The 19,661-nt window shown below is 40.5% G+C and overlaps 1 protein-coding gene across 1 annotated transcript in view; it reads left to right on the top strand.

The window, feature by feature from the left end:
* Positions 1-19,661, top strand: part of LOC120231671 (orofacial cleft 1 candidate gene 1 protein-like) — a gene marked incomplete at its 3' end in the record, with an annotated part of 80,939 nt that overhangs the window by 14,418 nt on the left and 46,860 nt on the right. The window contains 1 exon segment of the mRNA XM_039231863.1: positions 14,257-14,315. Within this exon segment, the coding sequence (XP_039087794.1) occupies positions 14,257-14,315 (59 nt within the window).

Here is a 19,661-nt window from a genome sequence, read left to right as displayed (position 1 = left end):
AATGGTGTTTTGTGGTAGACAGATTTTAAAAATGTTTCCTGTTCCCATCCTAAGATTCCTGCCCCTTTGAGATTCAATCAAACATTAATACAGGCACTGCTGTGAAAAGTTTTTGTACTGGTTAAAGCCTCAAGTCAGTTGCCCTTAAGATGCAGAGATTACCCAGGTAGGCAAATCTAATCACACGTACCCTTTAAGAGCAAAGAGCTTTCTGTGGCTGGGGGTGAAAGGGAAAGTCAGAACGATTTGAAATATGAGAAATATTTAAAGTACCCTTGCTGGCTTGAAGACAGGAGGGCCACATGGTGAGTCGAGGCTGTCACTAGCAGCTGAAAATGGGTCCCAACAGATAGCTGGCGAGAATTCAGGAGTTTAGTCCTACAGGTGCAAATAACTGAATTCTGACAGTAATGTGAATGGGCTTGGAAAAAGACCACCAGATGAGAATACAGCCAGCTGACATCTTGACTTCAGTCTAAGCAGAGAACCCACCAACACCATGCCAAAGTTGTGAAGTATAGTAATAAGTGGGTATTGTTTTAAGCTGCTAAGTTTGTGATGACATGTTATGCAGCAATGGAAAACTGGTAAAGTTAATTTTATTTTCTTAAGTTTATTTATTTATTTTGAGAGAGTGAAAGAGAGAGCATGAAAGGGTCAGAGAGAGGGGGGGAGAGAGAGAAAACCCCGAACAGGCTCTGTGCTGTCAGTGTAGAGCCCGATGCGAGACTTGATCTCACAAACTGTGACATCATGACCTGAGCAGAAACTAAGAGTCAGATGCTTAACCAGCTGAGCCACCCAGGCACCCCAGTATATTTTACAGAGCTGAAGTTTTCCATTTTTTCTTTTGGTGTCATATCTAATTGCAAATAAGATAACCAAGGTCACAAAAATGTTTTGTGGGCTTTTTTTTTTTTTCTAGAATTTTTATAGTTTCAGCTCTTAATTTAGGTCTACAGTCCATTTTGAGGTTATTTTTATTTACAGTGGTAGGTAAGGAAGGATTTGTAATAGTTTCCTAGGGTTGCCATGACAACACGCTGCAAGTTTATTGGTGTCAAACATTTATTCTCTCACAGATCTGGGCTTAGTTTCTTACAGTTTTTCCAGAAGTCTGGAGTTAAGGTTTCAGGAGAGCCATGCTCCCTTCAAAGGCTCTAGAAAAGAATCTGTCTTGAGAGAGAGAGAGAGCGAGAGCGAGAGAGAGTGCGTGAACAATTAAGGGAGGGACAGAGAGAGAGAGGGAGACACAGAATCTGAAGCAGGCTTCAGGCTCTGAGCAGTCAGCACAGAGCCCGATGTGGAACTCGAACTCACCAACCCTGAGATAGTGACCTGAGCCGAGGTCTGATGCTTAACCGAGTGAGCCATTCACACGCCCCAAGAGAAATTTTTTTTTCTTGAATGAGGTGTGGTAACATGTAGATATTTGGCCATTTAAGATTTCTAATTTATTGGGAAAAAGTCAATCACAGTGTCTCCTTATAATCTTTTAAACTTTTATTATTGGCCTATAGTGATGTTTCACTTTCATACTGGATTTTAATGATTTATGTCTTTTCTCTTTTTTTCTTGGTCAGTCTAGTTTGTTTTATCAGTTTTGTTGATCTTTTAAAATAACCAAATTCTGGTTTCAATGAATTTCTCTATTATATTTCTTTTTTCATTTTTTAATTGATTTATACTCTGGTTTTAATTTTTCTTTCCTCTTTCTTGCTTTGGATTATATTTGTTGTTCTTTTTTCTTTTAAAGTGGAAGTTTAGATTAATGATCCAAGACCTTCTTTTCTAACTCAGGTATCTGAGCCTACAAATTTCCCTTTACACAATGTGTTTGCTCCTTCCCTGATGTTCTGATATCTTAGGTTATTATTTTAGTTCAGTTAAAAATATTTTCTAAGTTCCCTTGTGGTTTCTTCTTTGAACCATGAGTTATTTAAAATGGGTTGTTTCATTTTCAAATATTTATGGATTTTCCAATTTTTTGTCGTTTTTATGTCTAATTCAATTCACTTGGTGTCAAAGAACATCCCTGAGAATCATTTGAGTTCTTAACATTTATTGATACTTATTTTATGGCCTAGCATATGGTGCATCTCAGAGATCACTCTGCTTGTACGAAAAAATGTTTATTCTGCTGTTGCTGAGTTGGGTCTTCTCATAAAACTCAAGTAAATTGAGTTGGTTAGTGATGTCATCCTTCTATATTCCCTTTGATTTTCTTTCTATTTGTCCTATCAATTATTCAGAGTAGGATATAACATTTCTAGTTTGGGGTGCCTGGGTTGCTCAGTTGGTTAAATGTCCAACTTTGGCTCAGGTCGTGATCTCAAGGTTCATGGGTTTGAGTCCTGCATCCGGCTCTGTGCTGACAGCTCAGTGCCTGGAGCCTCTTCAGATTCTCTCTCTCTCTGCCCCTCCCCTGCTCATGCTCTGTCTCTCTCTGCCTCAAAAATAAACATTAAAAAAATAATAAAATTTCTAGTTATAACTGTTGAATTTTTTATTTCTTCTACTATCCCTTCACAGCTTAGTACATGTATTTTGATACTCAGTTGTTGGGCCATTATTTTTTCAGATGGTTTCTCTCTTTATATTTCTCATTTCTTCTTAGGACTTCCATTATGTGATATGCTTGATACATGTGTGTGGTCTGATTTCTGCATCTGTTAAAACCATCATATGATTCTTATAATTCACGCGTTTAATGTGATGTACCTCTTTTATTAATTTGCATATGTTGAACCATCCTTGCATTTCAGAGATGAAACTCATTTGGGTCTTGGTATATGATTCTTAAATGCGCTGTTGAATAGAGTTTGCTAGTATGTTGTTGAGAATTTTTGCATCTATTTCATTAGGAATGTTGGCCTTCTATTTTCTTATAGTGCCCTTATCTAGTTTTGATATCAGAGAAATGCTGGCCTTATAAAAGGATTTTGGGGATGTTCCCTTCTCTTCAGTTTTTTGGGAAGAGTTTGAGAATGATTGACATTAATTCTTCTTTAAATGTTTTATAGAATTCACCAGTGAGACCATTGGGTCCTGGGGTTTCCTTATTGGAAGGTTTTGTTTTTTTTTTAATGTTTATTTATTTAGTTTTGAGAGAGAGATAGAAGGGGGTGGGCAGAGAGAGGGAGACAGAGAATCCCATGCAGGTTCTGTGCTGTTAGCATGGAGCCTGATGGGCGACTTGAGCTCATGAACTGTGAGAACATGACCTGAGCTGAAATCAAGAGCCAGACACCTAAGCAACTGACCCACCCAGGAGCCCCTTTGTTGGAAGGTTTTTGATTATAGATTGAGTCTTCATATCAATTATTGGTCCGTTTTCATTTCTTCAGTCTTGGTAGGTTGTATGTTTCTAGGAATTCATTCATTTTTTTTTTTCAAATTGGTGTTCCAATTTGATTGACATAGAACTGTTTATAATAGTCTTTTATAGTCTTGTATTTTTGTGGTATCTGCTACAATGTCTCCTTTTTCATTGTAATTTTATTTATTTGAGTCCTCTCTTTTCTCCCTTTTCTTCTTGGTTAGTCTAGCTAACAATTTGTCAGTTTTGTTTACCTTTTCAAAGAACCAACTAATAGTTTGATGATCCTTTCCATAGTTTTCTCTATTTCATTTATTTCTGCTCTAACCTTTATTATTTCTTTCTTTCTGGTAACTTTGGGTTTGGTTTGCTCTTCCTTTTCACTTCCTTTGGGTGTAATATTAAGCTGTTTATTTGAGATCTTTCTTTTTTCTTGAGGAATAATTTTATAGATGTAAACTACTGTCTTATTATTGCTTTTGTTGTGTCTCATAACTTTTGGTTATGATGTGCTTCCTTTTCATTTGTCTTAAGATATTTAATTTCCTTTCATTTCTTCTCTGATCCATAGATTATTTAGAAGTGTGTTGTCTAATTTTTATGTTTGTGAAATTTCTAGCTTTCCTCCCGGTATTGATTTCTAGAGTCAACATATTGGATAGAAAGGATACTTGATGGGGCGCCTGGGTGGCTTAGTCGGTTAAACGTCCGACTTTCGCTTGGGTCATGATCTCACGGTTCGTGGGTTCAAGCCCCGCGTCGGGCTCTGTGCTGACTGCCAGCTCAGAGCCTGGAGCCTGTTTCAGTCTGTGACTCCCTCTCTCTCTGACCCTCCCCTGCTCACGCTCTCTCTCTCTCTCTCCTAGAAATAAATAAAAATCATTAAAAAAAAAAAAAAGGATACTTGATATAATTCTTATTTCTTGGATGTGTTGAGACTTGTTTTATAGCTTAATCTATGATCTGTCCTAAAAAGTGTTTTATGTAGGTTTGGGAAGAATGTGTATTCTGTTCTGTTAAATACAATGTTCTGTACTTGTCTGTTAGGCTCATTTGGTCCACAGTGTTGCTCAAATCCACTCTTCTCATATTAATTCTGTCTGAATGATTTATCTGTTGTTGAGGGGGAGTCTTAAAGTTCTCAACTATTATTGTATTGATGTTTATTTTTCCTTTCAGTTCAGTTAGTATTTGCTTCATATTTAGATGCCCTGATGTTGGCTGCATAAATATTCATATTTTTCATATCTTCTTGATGAATTGACTGTCTGTCCTCTTTGTCTTTTGTGAGCATTTTTAGGTTAATGGCTATTTTTTTTTCCTGATATAAATATAGCTACTCTGGCTTTCTTTAGGTTACCATTTTCTTTTTCTTTTTTTAAAGTTCTTGTTTTATTTATTTATTTTGAGAGTGACAGAGACAGCGTGAGTGGAGGAGGAGCAGAGAGAGAGACAATACCAAGTAGGCCCCACACTGCCAGTGGAGAGCCCCATGTGGGGCTCAAACTCACCTACCTGCGAGCTCATGACATGAGCCAAAACTAAGAGTCGGTGCTTAACCAAGTGACCCACCAGGCACCTTGTTTACTAATTTTTTGGAATATTTTTTCTATCCCTTCACTTTCAAATCTATGCATGTCTTTCAAACCACAGTGAGTCTCTTGTATGTAGCAGGATGTTGGATCTTATTTTTTTACATCCACTTACACAGCCTATATCTGTGGGTTATAGAATTTAATCCATTTGTGTTGAATTTTATTTTCGAGAGGTAAGGACTTACTATTGCCATTTTGTTAGTTGTTATTTTTGTTATATCGACTTTTTGTTTCTTCCTTCCTCCCTTGCTGACTTCCTTTGAGATTGATGACATTTTATGGTGGTATTCTTTGACTCCTTTATTGTAATTTTTTATGGGTCTACTACAGATTTTTCTTTTGCAATTACTGTAAGGTTCATATAAAATACCTCACAGTTATAACATCTTATTTTAAGCTAGCAACAATTTAACTTTGATAGAATACATAAATTTTATATTTTCATTTTCCCTCTTGCATTTTAGGTTTTTGGTGTTCCAGTTATATAATTTTTATTATCGTGGTATCCAATAACAAATTATTATAGTAATTTTTAATACATCATTTTTTAACTTTTAAACTAGAGCTGTGACTTACGTGTCACCATTGCAATATTAGAAAACCTGATTTCAGCTGTGTGTTTACCTTTATAAAGAACTTCACATATTCAAGTTGTATGATGTAATTAGCATGTTTTCATTTCAGTTTATAGAATACCCTTTAGCATTTCCTCGATTGCAGATCTAGTAGTAATGAACTCTCTAGTTTTTGTTTTTTGAGAAACATTTTCATCTCTCCTTCATTTCTAAAGGAAAGCTCTCTCAGGTATAGTATTCTTGGCTGACAGGTTTTGCTTTCCTTTAAATATTTTGAGTATTTCATCCTACTTTCTCCTGGCCTGCAAAGTTTTTTCCAAAGGCCTGCCGAGAAATTGCACAGTAGTTTTATGGGGGTTCCCTCACAGATGATGTCTTGTTTTTTCCTTTTTGTTTCAAAATTGTCACCGTCTTTTGACAATTTAATTATAGTGTGTCAGTGTAGACCTTTCAACTTATTCAGGATGTTTTGAGCCTCAGGAAACTGGATGTCCATTTCTGTCTCCATGTTTAAGTTTTTCTCCATTATTTCTTTAAATAAACTTTCTGTCCTTTTCTCTTCTGCTTCCTGATTTCCATAGTGCATCCATGGCTCCTTGTGCTGGTTTCTCATTAGCCCTACAGGCTTCCTTCACTCTGTCATGTTTTTTCCTTTTTTCTTTTTTAACAGGATAATTTCAAGTGATCTGTCTTTGAGTTCAACAATTCTTTATTCTGCTTGGTAGATTTTGCTATTGACATTTTCCATTGAACTCTTCAGTGCAGTCATGATATTCTTGAGCTCTAAGATTTCTCATTTTTCCCCCATTGTTTGTTTGCTTGGTTTTGATGGTTTCTATTTTGTTATTGTGTTTCTCATTTTATTCATGCATTGTTTTCCTAATTTCAGTTAGTTGTCTTTGTGCTATATAGTCTCCTAAACTTCTGTTAGGGGAATATTCTGAATTCTTTGTCTGACAGTTCATAGATCTCTATTTCTTTAGGGTCAGTTCTTAGAGCTTTATAAGGTTCCTTTGGTGGCATGGTGTTGACCTGATTCTCCATGACCTTTGTATTTTTACATTAGTTATCTGCATATTTGAAAAATGAATCTCTTCTTCCAGACTTTAAAGGTTTATTTTAGCAGGGAAAGCTCTTCACCTGTCACCTCAGGTTGGGGTACTAGACTGGTCAGGTGCTAGTATACATGGGCATGCAAGGCTTACTTTTTCATTCTTTAGTTTGGCAAGCCTACTGTCTATGGTCGGGGGAGGGGTTGGGGGAGGGGTGCCGCTGGCTGGGTTTCATGAGTTGAGCTCTGTATTCAAGCCAGGCTACTCGGTGGGCTCCCTGGTTGGATGTAGCTGCTAGCTACTTCTACAGTTAGGTGGGGCCGCTATCTGGGCTCTGCATAACCTCTGATTGGGCTAGTTACAGGCTCTAATCCCTTATAGCCTAGTGCTACTGGTAGGAATCCATGACTAGGCAAGGCTGTGGGTTGTGCTCCAGAATCTTGGTTGTGTGGGGCCTATGCTTTTCTACTGAATGGTGCCACTGGTACTCTGTTCAGACAGGGTCATAGGCCTGTTTGTATGGTTGGATGGCACCCCAGGCAGTGCTCTGTGATCAGCTGGGGCCACATACTGTACTCTTAGTTAGGTGTGGCTATAGGCTGGGCTTTGTGATCTAGGAGGTCATTGGCTATGCTCTGCTGTTGGGCATGGATGCTGGTCAGGTTCTCTGGTCAGAAGGAACCTCCAATTATGTGGGGCTGGAAGCTGTACTTTATAATTGGGCAAGGTCACGGTCTGCAGTGCCTGGTTGGGCGGGGCCATAGGTTATGCTCCATGATTAGCCAGAGTCATTGGCTGGACTCTGCCTGGCTAACCAAGTGGGACCATAGGCTGGGCTTCACTGTTGAGTGAGATTGTAGGCTGGGTTCTGTGGCTGGGTATTACTGTAGGTAAGGCTCTCAGTCTCCTTGGGGCTATCATTCAGGGTCCTTGATTATGTGGGGCAGAGGCTAAGCTCAACAATTGGTCAAGGCTATTGGCTTGGCTCCCCACCCAGGGAGGTCAGAGAATGTGCTTTGTTCCTGCTAAGCATCTGTGGCCGTGCTTCTTGGTTGGGGGGGCCTGCCAGCTTGCACCCTTGCCCAGGTGGGCCACAGGGTATGCGCAATGGTAGCACAGCCCTTCGTCAGGGGATTCAAATCAGGCAGAACTGCCAACTGAGATCCCTGACCAGATGGAGCCACCCACTCAGCCCTGCGTAGAAACAGAGCTGCCAGCTTGGATATCTGCTCAGGTGCTGCGACAATAGGGAACACAGTCCACTGAGACCTGGGCAATGGTTACTATAAGGCCTGTCCTCTTCTCCATCTCTATCCAATTTCCCCAGTTTTTGAGCTCTACATGTTCCCTCAGGGATGCTGTTTAGGTGAGACGTAAGTGAGCCTCCTAGGAAGCATCCCTCAATGTTTAAAAAGTTGATGTCCACAGTGATTCTCTTTTTCCCACTGGAGAAACTGCAGGCCCAGGAAATCCCTCTCTTGTTAGGCATTATGCTGACCTGGCGGAGGGTTGATGAAGTCAATGAAATACTCCTCTTATTTTTTAAAAAATACTTATTTAAGTATTGAGAGAGAGAGAGAAAGAGAGAACACATGGGGGAGGGCCAGGGAGAAGGGGGAACAGAGGATGCGAAGCGGGCTTTGTACTGATAGCAATGAGTCCCATGTGGGACTTGAACTCATGAACCAGGGGATTATGACCCAGTCAAAGTCAGACGCTTAACTGACTGAGCCACTCAGGGGCCCCTCCTCTTATTTTTCTAATGGCATCCACAGTCTCTGTTGTCAGCGGTGTACTTTGGCCTCAACCCCTGGGTTTTAGGATTTTCACAATGGTGTCTTGCCTAAGGGTATTGGTAGTTGTTCTTTTCCTGATGGGGACTGAAGCCAGGGATGATCTATGTTGCCATCTTAGTGGTGTCACTGTATCTAATTATTTTAAATTCTCTATCTGACAGGTCCAACATCTTGGTTGCATCCGAGTCCAATTCTATTGATCATTTTATCTTTTTGATAGAGTGTTTTATTTTATTTTCCCTCGCTTCCTTATTGGCCACCTCACATTATTTGAAAGCAGGTCATCCTGGGCGGGACAGTAGAGAGTGAGGTAAATGTTATTCACAGCCAGCACTGGCGTATCTTTTATTTTGCTAGTCTTTCCATGCGGGAGGCTTGGTGGGTCTAGCCAGTACTTAAACTGGTTTGTATTTTGCTGTTGTTAGTTATATCTTCAGCACCCCACAGGCTTGGGGTTCCTATGGCCTTGACTTATGCTTAGAATGGTTGGCAGTTTTTGAAATTTCCTCAATGTCTGCTCAAGTTTCAAGTTGAAGTCTCTCCTTTGTGATGGCACGTGAGGGAGCACCTCTGTTCATAGCCTGTCTCCTCTCCCAGCTGGGCATTGGTGCTCCCTGCTGCTCAGTGCCTGGTAGCCTGATGGTGAGGGGAGTGAGTAGTCCCCTCTGGAAGCTGCTGTGGCTCTGGGTCCCAAGGGTCAGGCCATCTCAGATCCTGTCTCTCTTTCTTCAATAAGACACTTCTAGTAGTCTGGGCCAGGATGTTTTCTGGCCCCTAGCCCAGGGCTGGAGGGTATTTTTGTGTTCTCTTCTCCCAGCTCCAGTGAGTCGTAACCTTGCTGGGAGGTGGGGGAGGGGGGCAACAGTTTTTGCTGCCATTTCCCAGGAAGTAAGGCTTTTGTGTCTAAGAGGAGAAAAAGGTGGAGTATCCAGGTGGGGCTTAGAGCTATTCTGCAGCGGCCTTGTTCCATCACAAAGGAGGATTTCTCTGGACCAGTAGTTCTCAACTGCAGCTCTACTGTCCTTCGGATTGGGCAATTCTTTGTAATAGGGTGCTGGTCTATGCACAGCCAATGGTTAGCAATATTCCTGGCCTCTAGCCACTGGGAACAAATAGCACCTGCCCAGATATGGCAGTTAAAAATGTTGGGGCGCCTGGATGGCTCAGTCGGTTAAGCATCGGACTTCGGCTCAGGTCACGATCTCATGGTTCGTGGGTTTGAGCCCCGTGTCCAGCTCTGTGCTGGCAGTGTGGAGCCTTCTTGGGATTCTCTCTCTCTCCCTCTGGCCCTCTACTACCCTCCCACTTTTTCTCTCTCTCTCAAAATAAATAAATAAATTTAAAAAATTGTCCCCAGATGTTGCCAAATATCCTCTTGAAGGTATAATTGCTCCCCATATAGAACCACTGCTCTGAACTCCTGCCTTGTTACCGGTCTTTCTTCTGAGAATCCAGGAAGTCCATGGTTCTCCATGGAAGTCTGTGAATGGGTGTGAATTCCCCTTGTGTTTGATAATCCTTCAATCCCTTGAGTTCTATACTCTCATACTAGGTCACATTCAGATGTTAGAGGCTTGTTAGCAATTTATAGCCAAATTTTTACCGGCTTCTGTGGGGGCTTGCGTATGCCTCAGTAAGCACGTACCTGAATCCTATTACTCCTTCGGAGCACCTGCCTTTCCCTAGATTTTGGGTTAGTAGAATATGCCATGACTTCAGCTGTCATGGGTTAAACAAAAGTTGTGAATTTGTAGATATTCAGGAGATACCTTGCTTTATGTTTGAGAACAACATCTTTCCAGCTTTCTGTACTCTTAGCGGAAGCTAGAAGTCTGCCATGCAAAGTGTTTAAATGTTCTCAGTCATGCAGAGTAATTAGAGACTTTCTGAGGTTAAGCACCTTCCTCATGTGCAAGAAATCTGAATGCCTTTCGAGCTGGAGACACAAGTAGGTTCCACACTGTTATGCTGACTATTTAAAGCAATAGTGTGTTTTAGGTTTAGTTACAAAGAAATATTTCTTTATAAGGAAAACAGCAGGACAAGCAGAATGATAGGTAGGTACTTTGTCTCTTAATGCCTTAACACTGGCAGAATTTATTTGACACAGACTTTTTTTTTAAATTTTTTTAATTTCTAGGAGAGAGAGAGAGAGTGTGAGCAGGGGAGGGTCAGAGAGAGAGGGAGTCACAGACTGAAACAGGCTCCAGGCTCTGAGCTGGCAGTCAGCACAGAGCCCGACGCGGGGCTTTAACCCATGAACCGCGAGATCATGACCTAAGCTAAAGTCGGACGCTTAACCGACTAAGCCACCCAGGCGCCCCTGACACAGACTTTTAAAATAATTTTTTAATGTTTATTAATTTTTTAGACAGAGAGAGAGACAGAGACAGAGACAGAGTATGAGCCGGGGAGGGACAGAGAGAGAGGGAGACACAGAGTCTGAAGCAGGCTCCAAGCTCTGAGCTATCAGCACAGAGCCTGACACGGGGCTTGAACTCACGGACTGTGAGATCATGACCTGGATCAAAGTCAAGGGCTTAACTGACTGAGCCACCCAGGCGCCCGTATAAACATGCCTATTATCTTAAAGCCACCCATTCAAGTTACCTTTCTGTCCCATCCCAGAGATCATTTTATCCGACATTAAATATTTACAAGCACCCACTACCCGCCAGGCTCTGTTCTAGGTTCTGAGGCTGTAACAATGAATTAAACTAGCTCTGCCCTTACAGAACTTACTTTGGGTCTGTGGTTTGCAATGGGGAGAGTGTGAAGTGTAGACCAGGAAAGCACTCTCCCTAGAGAGCACGGTTCTACCGCTCACTGTGCAAGGTGACCCCCGCTTGCCAAATTTTTTAATTTTTCAAGAGAAGCCAGGAGTCAGAATTTTACGGCAATCTTCCTATTTTTAAATAGAGGCTCAATATGTTTTCAATCACCGTGGAGGTCAAACAAAACATGTTTGCAGACAGAATCTGGCTTGCGACCTCTGTCTAACACCGTCTTTGCCCTTGCTGGTCTGCTTGAGAAGAAAAATGCAGTGGAATGACAGCTGTAGCCATGTTAATTCCCTTCTCTGGAAGCAATGAACCAGTTGTCAGAGATTTGGCAATTCCAGGATTTAATTTGCAATACAAGGTCAACAATTTCAGGGAGAGCCATTTTAAAATCAGCCTTTAAACAAACAATCCAAGAAAACAAGGTGACTATGCAAATTAGCAGGTGGATATTAACCTAGGCTCAACAGAACATGGCCAACAAATCAATTGGAAGCAGGTGAGAGAGCAGTTAGAAACCTGCTTCCAAGTTTGAGGCTGGCTTTTAAAAACGATTGCTATGGTAGTTGCCTTGCATTTCAACTGACGTGCTATACACCGCGGTCCAAATTTGTAGTTGTCATGGGAAGTCTGTAATGGTGTCCATTAGTTCATTAATTCCAACGCTCCTGAAAGGCCTAAGCCAAGGTTTTTGGTAAATGTATAGTATTCATAACTGTTATTTATTCTCCTTTCCTTTTAAAAAGGAAGCTATTTTGGACATTCATGAAAATGTAGATACAGTTCAGCGAATACATCAGTCCTTCGATTGGCTCCATTTTTTGCCAGTTACACAAGTGATCAATTTTCTAGAGGGTGTGGTGGCTGCTCATTAATCGCCAACTTGTTGAAATGATTATCTGCTGACAGATTCTGCTGGTTGTTCTACAAACTTAGTCTCACTTTCATTTACCATTCTGTGCTCCTAGTGTTTTTCCAACTCGTGTTTTCTATTTAACTCCTAATACTGCCTGGTCCTCAGAGTCCACTGTGCCGCCCGCGGATCTTTCTCGCTGATTCAGCATCTCTGGCCCCTGGAAGCTGCCTCACACCTATTTCTCTATTCCCCCCTCCCCTCCTTTGCCACAGCACTTAGAAACTGACCTTTTAACAATTCCTTCCCATCTTGGAGGTCTGAATTAAATTCCTAGAAATTGCACTGGGAACATGCACTTGTGTGTCGCTATTTAGGTTAGCAATGACACTTTGCCCACATCTTTTTTTATGTCCTACAGCCTGGTCACATGGTCACGATTAGGTCTCTGGTGCAGGGGGTGGGGAGGGGTGGGGAGGGCGACGATTGTTCTTCAGTGCCTCTATTCTGCAGATTGTAAGGGATCTGACCCAACTGTAAGGGACCCGACTCCCACATTCCAGCTTATGGATACATGGAGATTGATTGCAAATAATGCTTGATCTAAGCTCCCAGAGATTCCCAAGCAAGGAGGGGTTCTAGGCTACACCCTTTTCTGATGAGACAGGGTAATATACAGCTTTACTACTCTAGATAAGGCTGCTTTTTATAGGATACACCACTCGGTCCTATCAAACCACTTTCCAAACTAAACTGCATAATTTTACATGGGACAATGTAAGGATTCTGACCTTATTTCATGATGCCCCGGACTCGTACTGTACTCCTATTGTATTCTAAGTATCTGTGCAAAATGATGTCTAAACTGCAGCCTTCTGTGAAGGGAGAGAAGCAGTCTGCCTTATTGGAAAGTTTTCTGAGCACTATATCGATGTGAGTAGAGGCACCCTGTGTGGTTTTGGCTTGTACATTTTGGATTATATGCCCGCAAAATGCATTTATGATGACGATAACAAGAGACAATTTGCAAATCGCAGATATTTTAAGGACAAATCGTATCGATTAGAATAATGTTGCCACTCCACACTCATTCTCGGAAATATGTGCTTTTGAATGACATTGCAGTCACTGTGCAGTGGCAAAAATAAGCAAATCCAACTTCTGCTATTTGGCTAAAATGTCTTCATTTTGATGTGCACTCTTTTCCCTTGAAAAATTTTATATGCACTTCCCTTATTTTAGAAAGCAAGCAATACAATCTTTGAATCTCTCATGGGACTCACATCAACCAGGATATTTTGAAATTAACATGAGAAGGACTAAACTCTTTCATTTTTCAACATTGTGAGCTCTGTAAGAGCTCATATGCGCATTGTGAAGTGACTTTTTAAAACTACGATTGAGAACTCCAGACTCCAAATAAAAAAGAATGTGTTCCATAAATCATTCATACATGATGTACTTTGTTTTACTGCCAAATACTGATAACCATTTTGAAAGGGCAAATTCCAAGTTTAAAAGGCTCTTTTGGCGAATGCTTATAATAATCTAATAAATGTTGGGATGACATTGCTCATTTAAAAAATTCCCATTTGTTATTATTTCCACATATTTTTATCATCCTCTGGTCCCAGGTTGTGTTCTAGTGTAGTATCTTTATCAACTGAAATAATATCAAATGTAATCGCTTGCAGATTAAACCTGCTAATTTATCACCACATGGCTCTAAGGAGTTTTAAGAGTACTGAAGACACTGCCTTTCATGAAAATTTGTGTCCTAGCTATCTGTGCCGGATGACATGCTCAGAATTTAGTCTGCTTGGTGCCTAAGTGCTCATACTTATAATGGACTTTATCAGATATTATCTATTTATGACAGTTGCGACCCCAGATCCTATTTTTTTTAAAAAAAGATAACATAGTACAGCTAAAGAAAGCCTCAACAGTGCATTTTTAGTGTAATTCCTGTGCAGTCTGAATTAGTCACCTTTTGGCATATGACAGGAAGGTTAGACTGTCTTGATGAAGTCTGGAGTGTTCCTAGACGTTACCTTTGTAAAACATTTTGTGAATATTCACTGCCTCTCAGTTTATTAGAAGTCTGGCTCTGAGCAAACAAGAGCAACAAAAATAAAAACAGGACCTCAAATCAAATCCTGCTGGCTTGACACCGAGTGTTTAAGGGACCATTAAGTAACATCCTAGCTCTCCAGCCCCAAATTGCTTAATATACTTCATGGTCAGACCAATTGATTCCAGTTTTTAAATATTATTTGTCTTTTTTAGGGGGACGGTTTAAATCTGTGCATTGCCACTGGCAAGGGGCCGAGAACATGGATAGAGAGGTAAGATTGATGTAACTGGAGTCCCCTCTTTGATTTTTTCCTTTAAAAGTGGCCTTTTAAGCTTTATTCCTCGTAATATCATCCATGGACGAAAAGTATAGAAATGAGTAGAAATTTAGCCTCTGTGGTAGCACTCACGAGTAAAGAGGATGATTAACGAGTGTAGCAGACAATGTAATAGCAAAAGAGAGTCTACGGAAGTCAAACAGAAGTGCCTTCAGAATTTCCAAGGATTCCCATGATCCATAATAGGGCCTCACTGAGCCTGTCCACTGTTTCTATTTTTGATTAGATTTATAAACACAGCACCACATATTTTCATGTGGCTTATCGCCCAGGGGCAGAATTAGGTTGACTGCCCTGAAAATGTGAGGCTTGTGAGTTTGGGGCAAGGGCTCGAGCGAAATAAGTAGTGTAATTGTTTTTTGTGGAGAGACCGTGGGACCTCCTCTGTTCTGAATTACACATGGCTCAACCCTGTGACCTGACCAGACTCAGCCATGGCTGACAGAACTCCTAAAGTCACATGAGAGGGTCCATCCCTGACAAGCCGGGGCGTTATCTGTCAGGCGAGATGTGGGCCACCAGCCACAGCAAACTATAGGAATTATGAGTGAGACCGTATTTGTGACCACCTCGACTTCATTAGGCTCGTCGCCGTTATCAGTTATCACTGCAACAGAAGGTGCCAATGTGAGGGGTTTCTGGAATCCAAATGTCACACCAATCCTTTGATTAATAGCATGCATATATATATATATATATATATTCTGTTTCTATATATATTCAGTATATTCTAAATATATATGTGTGTATATATATTGTTTATATTCAGTATATTACATCCTATTTTCATACATATTCAGTATATATTCTGCATATGTGTATATATGTATATGTATACATACATATATATTTAATATATACATATATTTTTAACTAAATTTTGGATAATCTTCAAAGCTTTTTGGGAAGTTGTCTGAACATTATTATGATGATTTTTAAAAATTCCATAAGGTTTGGGAACATGTCATAAGCCTCACTTCAAGTTCTTTCATTTAATTTAAGTTCTTTCAAAATAGATGGTAGCCCACTGATAGAATTCCTCAGAGCTAAGGGGGATGCAGAGGACTTCCAGAAAAGGTTGGAGAGAACCATGGGCTGATACTTTTGCATTTGTGGAGAATGTGCTCTGTGCTTTGCATGATGCTATCACATATACATCTATCTGGATATGATTTTGAACTCACTCGAATTTTTATTTTCCATCCAGTCCATTAAAATTTCAAAGGTAATATAAGCAGAGAACATCAGTTCACTTGCAGACACTCAATATTATTTCCTAAAACAGTCTTGTACATCCCAAAATTATTTATCAGCTTTTTTTTTTTCATGGCCAAGTTTACAAATCAAGGGTCTCTCCAGGTATTTTCTGCTTCCAACAATTTGGAAATAACCTAGCATTTAAATGTTTTCTCTCTCATCTGAGGCAACTCAGACTGAATGCTGATTTAATTCTTAGTTACATGACATTTAAATTTTTCTTTAAGGAATACACAACTTCATGACATTTTTTTTTGAATTGTATTTTTTTTACTCTAGGAATGCTAAAACATGAGAATGGGTGGTCCCTATCAGATTATTTAGAACAGGGGGTGGGGGAATGCCCACCAAACTATCCTCATAAGCCCCCCAGCAAAACTGCATTCAGCCGTACCCAGTCTTGTTCTCATTAGCAAGGAAGAGTTTGCTCTCCATATAATCCAACACGGAATGTTTAGAGCAGACAGGTGCAAATTGCAAGCTGTTTCACTTTGGCTGTTATCCCTTAAATAGACAAAGTAATAGACGGGGAGAACAAAAAAGGTTCCCAGCTCAAGCTGCATAAATGAAAGTCTTAACAGGGACGGACCAGCTGGCTAGGAGAACTCAATGCAGTGAATACTTAATGTTACCTTCATGTCACTCGCCCAGGAAAATGGCTTCAGTAACACTCCCTGCCTTGTATTATTGAGATGCTGGTCCTTCAAAAACAGTCTTTGCCTTTATTGTTAAAGGCAACAGTGCAGCCGAGGTGGAGGAGAACAGAAGTCAACCTACCTGTTCCCGTTTACCATCGTTACACTCCTCCGGGCAATTCAGGCATGATTAGGTTCCTGGAGGTGGCCCAGATTGACAGTATTTCTATCTGTGTCTGGTTTTTTTTTTTTTTTTTTTGGTTCTGTTTTGTTTTGTTTTTTGGGGGACCCAAGCAAAGCCCCATAGCAGCGAAACAACTCAAACAATCTCCACCACTTCCTCCTCCCCAGCAAGATGAATCCGCTGAGCTAGTCGGCTGGAAAACACAACACAACACAACACAACACAACACAACACAACACAACACAACAACGAAAAAACACGGTTGTTCCTATCAGGAACACCTGAATTTTTCATGGGAGAGATGCGGGCTGCCAGAGTGTGTAGGAATCTAAGGTATGTTTCTGAAAGGAGGCCCTGACTCTGTCATTCCTAAGTGGCCTCGCTTTGTGACTTGCCGGGTTGTGGTCTGGATCCGCCGTCCGGAAGACTGAGCCGTTGGGTGTGCGCAGAGGCCCCTGGCGAGGTCTGACTGTGAGGTGTACCCGCACATGTGAGGGGAGGCGGACCCCCCCCCCCCCCAAAGCCGGCCTTGTTTACAGCTGGACAGAGGAAAACAGCTAGACACAAATGAGGGCTGACGGTTTCATCAAGCACGATCCGTGATCCCAGATGCAAACTGACTGCCCTGAACCGAGCGATGATCTGTGCAGTATGCAGAATTCACTTTCTGGCTGGTCTGTGCCCACCAGGCTGGCAGCGGCGCCGGCCGCGCCCCTCGGCCATGGCTTTGACTGCAAGCCGAGCTGAACGCTGCGCTGGGGGACCCCATTCCTTCCGACAACAATCACATTCCTTTAAAAACTTCCTACGTTTTGTTCGTCACTGGTTATAAATGAGTTGTTGTTCGTGTTCTCGACTCGATCGCCGTGTTTTTTTTTTTTCTTTCTTCTTTTTCAAGTTGACCGTGTTGTATCAAAAGGTATTTGTTGTTTTTTTGACGGAGAGGAAGATACCGTCCAAATTACTGTCAGGTCTTACCAATTCCAGGCAAGCTTTTTTTTTTTTTTTTTTCCCTTTCTTTTCCCCTCTGTTCAAATCACAAGGTATTACTTGCTTCCTTCCACACTACGGATTCCATATTTAGTGGGATAATCTTAGCGAAAAAAGATTTGAAAGACCGGATTCACCACTAGTCAAGCACACATGTAAAATAAATGTGTTCCCAGAAACTGCTCGCTTTGATTTGATGTAGAGTTAGGTTATATCAATTAAATAGCAATGTAAAGGCCCGGGGGTGGGGGTGGGGGGGAAGCCATCAGGCCTGTGGTCAAGATTTCTAAGCATTCTGCTTTTCTTCAGGACTAAGGTATCAGTGAGGAGCAGGAAGATACTGATGATCAACTTTTGTTTCTCAATTTCATTTTTGAAATGCCATACACATATTTAATATGTTGATATGAGCTTATTAAAAACAATAAAAGTTTCATAAATAAGCTAACTTAACAAGTGGCAAAGAAAGAAGACATTAATGTGAAATATAAGCAAAGGATTTGTTTGCAGGAGCTGAGGAGAGAAAATCTCATCAGGAAGCAGAGCACCTGAATGGAGAAGGGGTAGATGAAGGTGTAGTTTACCCCGCCCCCCTCCCCTTAAAGGTGCCCATGTGTGGAGGAGAGGAAAGGGAAAGAAATTGGCCAAGGAGAGAAGTGGGAACTCACCACCAGTTTCTTCTTGAACATATGTTAGTAGTAAAGAGGTCACAAAATATAGTCCCTCACTTGCTAATCCCCTCCAAGAATTTATCTCTGGTGTGTACTATCAGACTTGGCCTTCCTTTTAAATATGTGAACTCATGAAAAAATATCTTGAAGACCTTTTTAAACATTCGAGGGAAGGCACATAATTTCATTCGAAGCCCTTAGTAAGGAAATGAGGTCTATTAATAGGCCACATCCATCTATTTAAAAGCATGTTTAACTGGATCTGAAAGGAGCTGAAGTCCCAGAATTACTGAACCGTGTCAAGGAAACTCCTATGTGCTGCTACCTCAGATGAAGACTATGAAAAACAAAACAAAACAACCCCCCAAAACCCCAAAAACAATCACACTTCACCCCCTCTCTTAATAAAATGTGGGAACGTTCTGTCCAGTTCTGAACTACTGTTTGTAATAGTTTATCAAGTTTTTAATGAACGTAGTCTTCTGTGTTTAATTTAAAATTTGAGAAGGGATATAAATTAGTGAAATTTATTGTCTCCCGTTATTTAAGCTTACATTTTCATACATGACCATAATACTATATATCTTAGGATTTCAATCAGGTTGTGGTTCTATTTTTATCTTTTAACTGGAGCGATTGCACAGAATACATCACGCTACTTTAATGACGGAGGTTAAAAAGAAATATCAGAATTCTTGAAAGCAGGAAAAAAGACTTTGAAATTATTGGACATTTCTTTAAATAAGAGTTGCTATGCATTTTCTTTAAAAGAAAATCTTGAAATACTAGTTGAATTTTTTGGGGGGTGGAGTGTTGATTTTTACCACTCTGGGGCTCTCCTCCCGTCCTTTTCAATAACGTTCAGAGATCTCTGGAGTTTCCTTGAAATCATTTATAGTCATAGAAATACATTTTTTACCTGTTGGACACTAACTATTTGCCTTATGTTTTCAAAGTGGAGACTCTCAGAAAAACAGGCCCTGCATTTTGGCTGGCTATTTGGTTTGTGTGCTCCTGAATCTTTAACATGCTTTTCTGATACCAGGCTAGTTATGCAACTTGTTGTATTATGATTTACTTGCTTCATGATATTTATAAGAATAAGCAAAGAAGTTTTAAAAAGAAGTCAGGCTTATTGCATTTTAACACAAAATGGCAATGTTAGAAGCTGCAGGAAATCTAGTCAAAGCAATGACATGGGGTTTTAAAATGGACAAGACATTTTGTTATTCTGAATCCAGTCTTCAGAAACTTGATTTACGGTGTTGTCTGATATCTCTACGTGTAACCGTTGCCTGCTCATTTCTCCATGCTTTATCTTTCTGGCTTTTTGGCTTATGGCTAAGCTAAATTTGATAATTTAATCTGAAACTTGAGCATTTCCACCATGGATATTTTTAAAATTTAGTCTGACAGTTATCAAGGATTCATTTGGAACTTGTAAGAGTCTGAGGACTCTAATAATATTTCTGGCCATTCATTTTCATTTTTGAACATTTATTATGCATTCTAATATTAATGGCTTTCCTGGTCATGTAATGAA

This window comes from Hyaena hyaena, unplaced genomic scaffold, assembly GCF_003009895.1.
Source record: "Hyaena hyaena isolate Hyena2069 unplaced genomic scaffold, ASM300989v1 scaffold_60, whole genome shotgun sequence".
In the NCBI taxonomy this organism is placed as follows: domain Eukaryota; kingdom Metazoa; phylum Chordata; class Mammalia; order Carnivora; family Hyaenidae; genus Hyaena; species Hyaena hyaena.
Note: the sequence above shows the minus strand (reverse complement) of the source record. Positions and strands in the feature narration are given on the sequence as shown.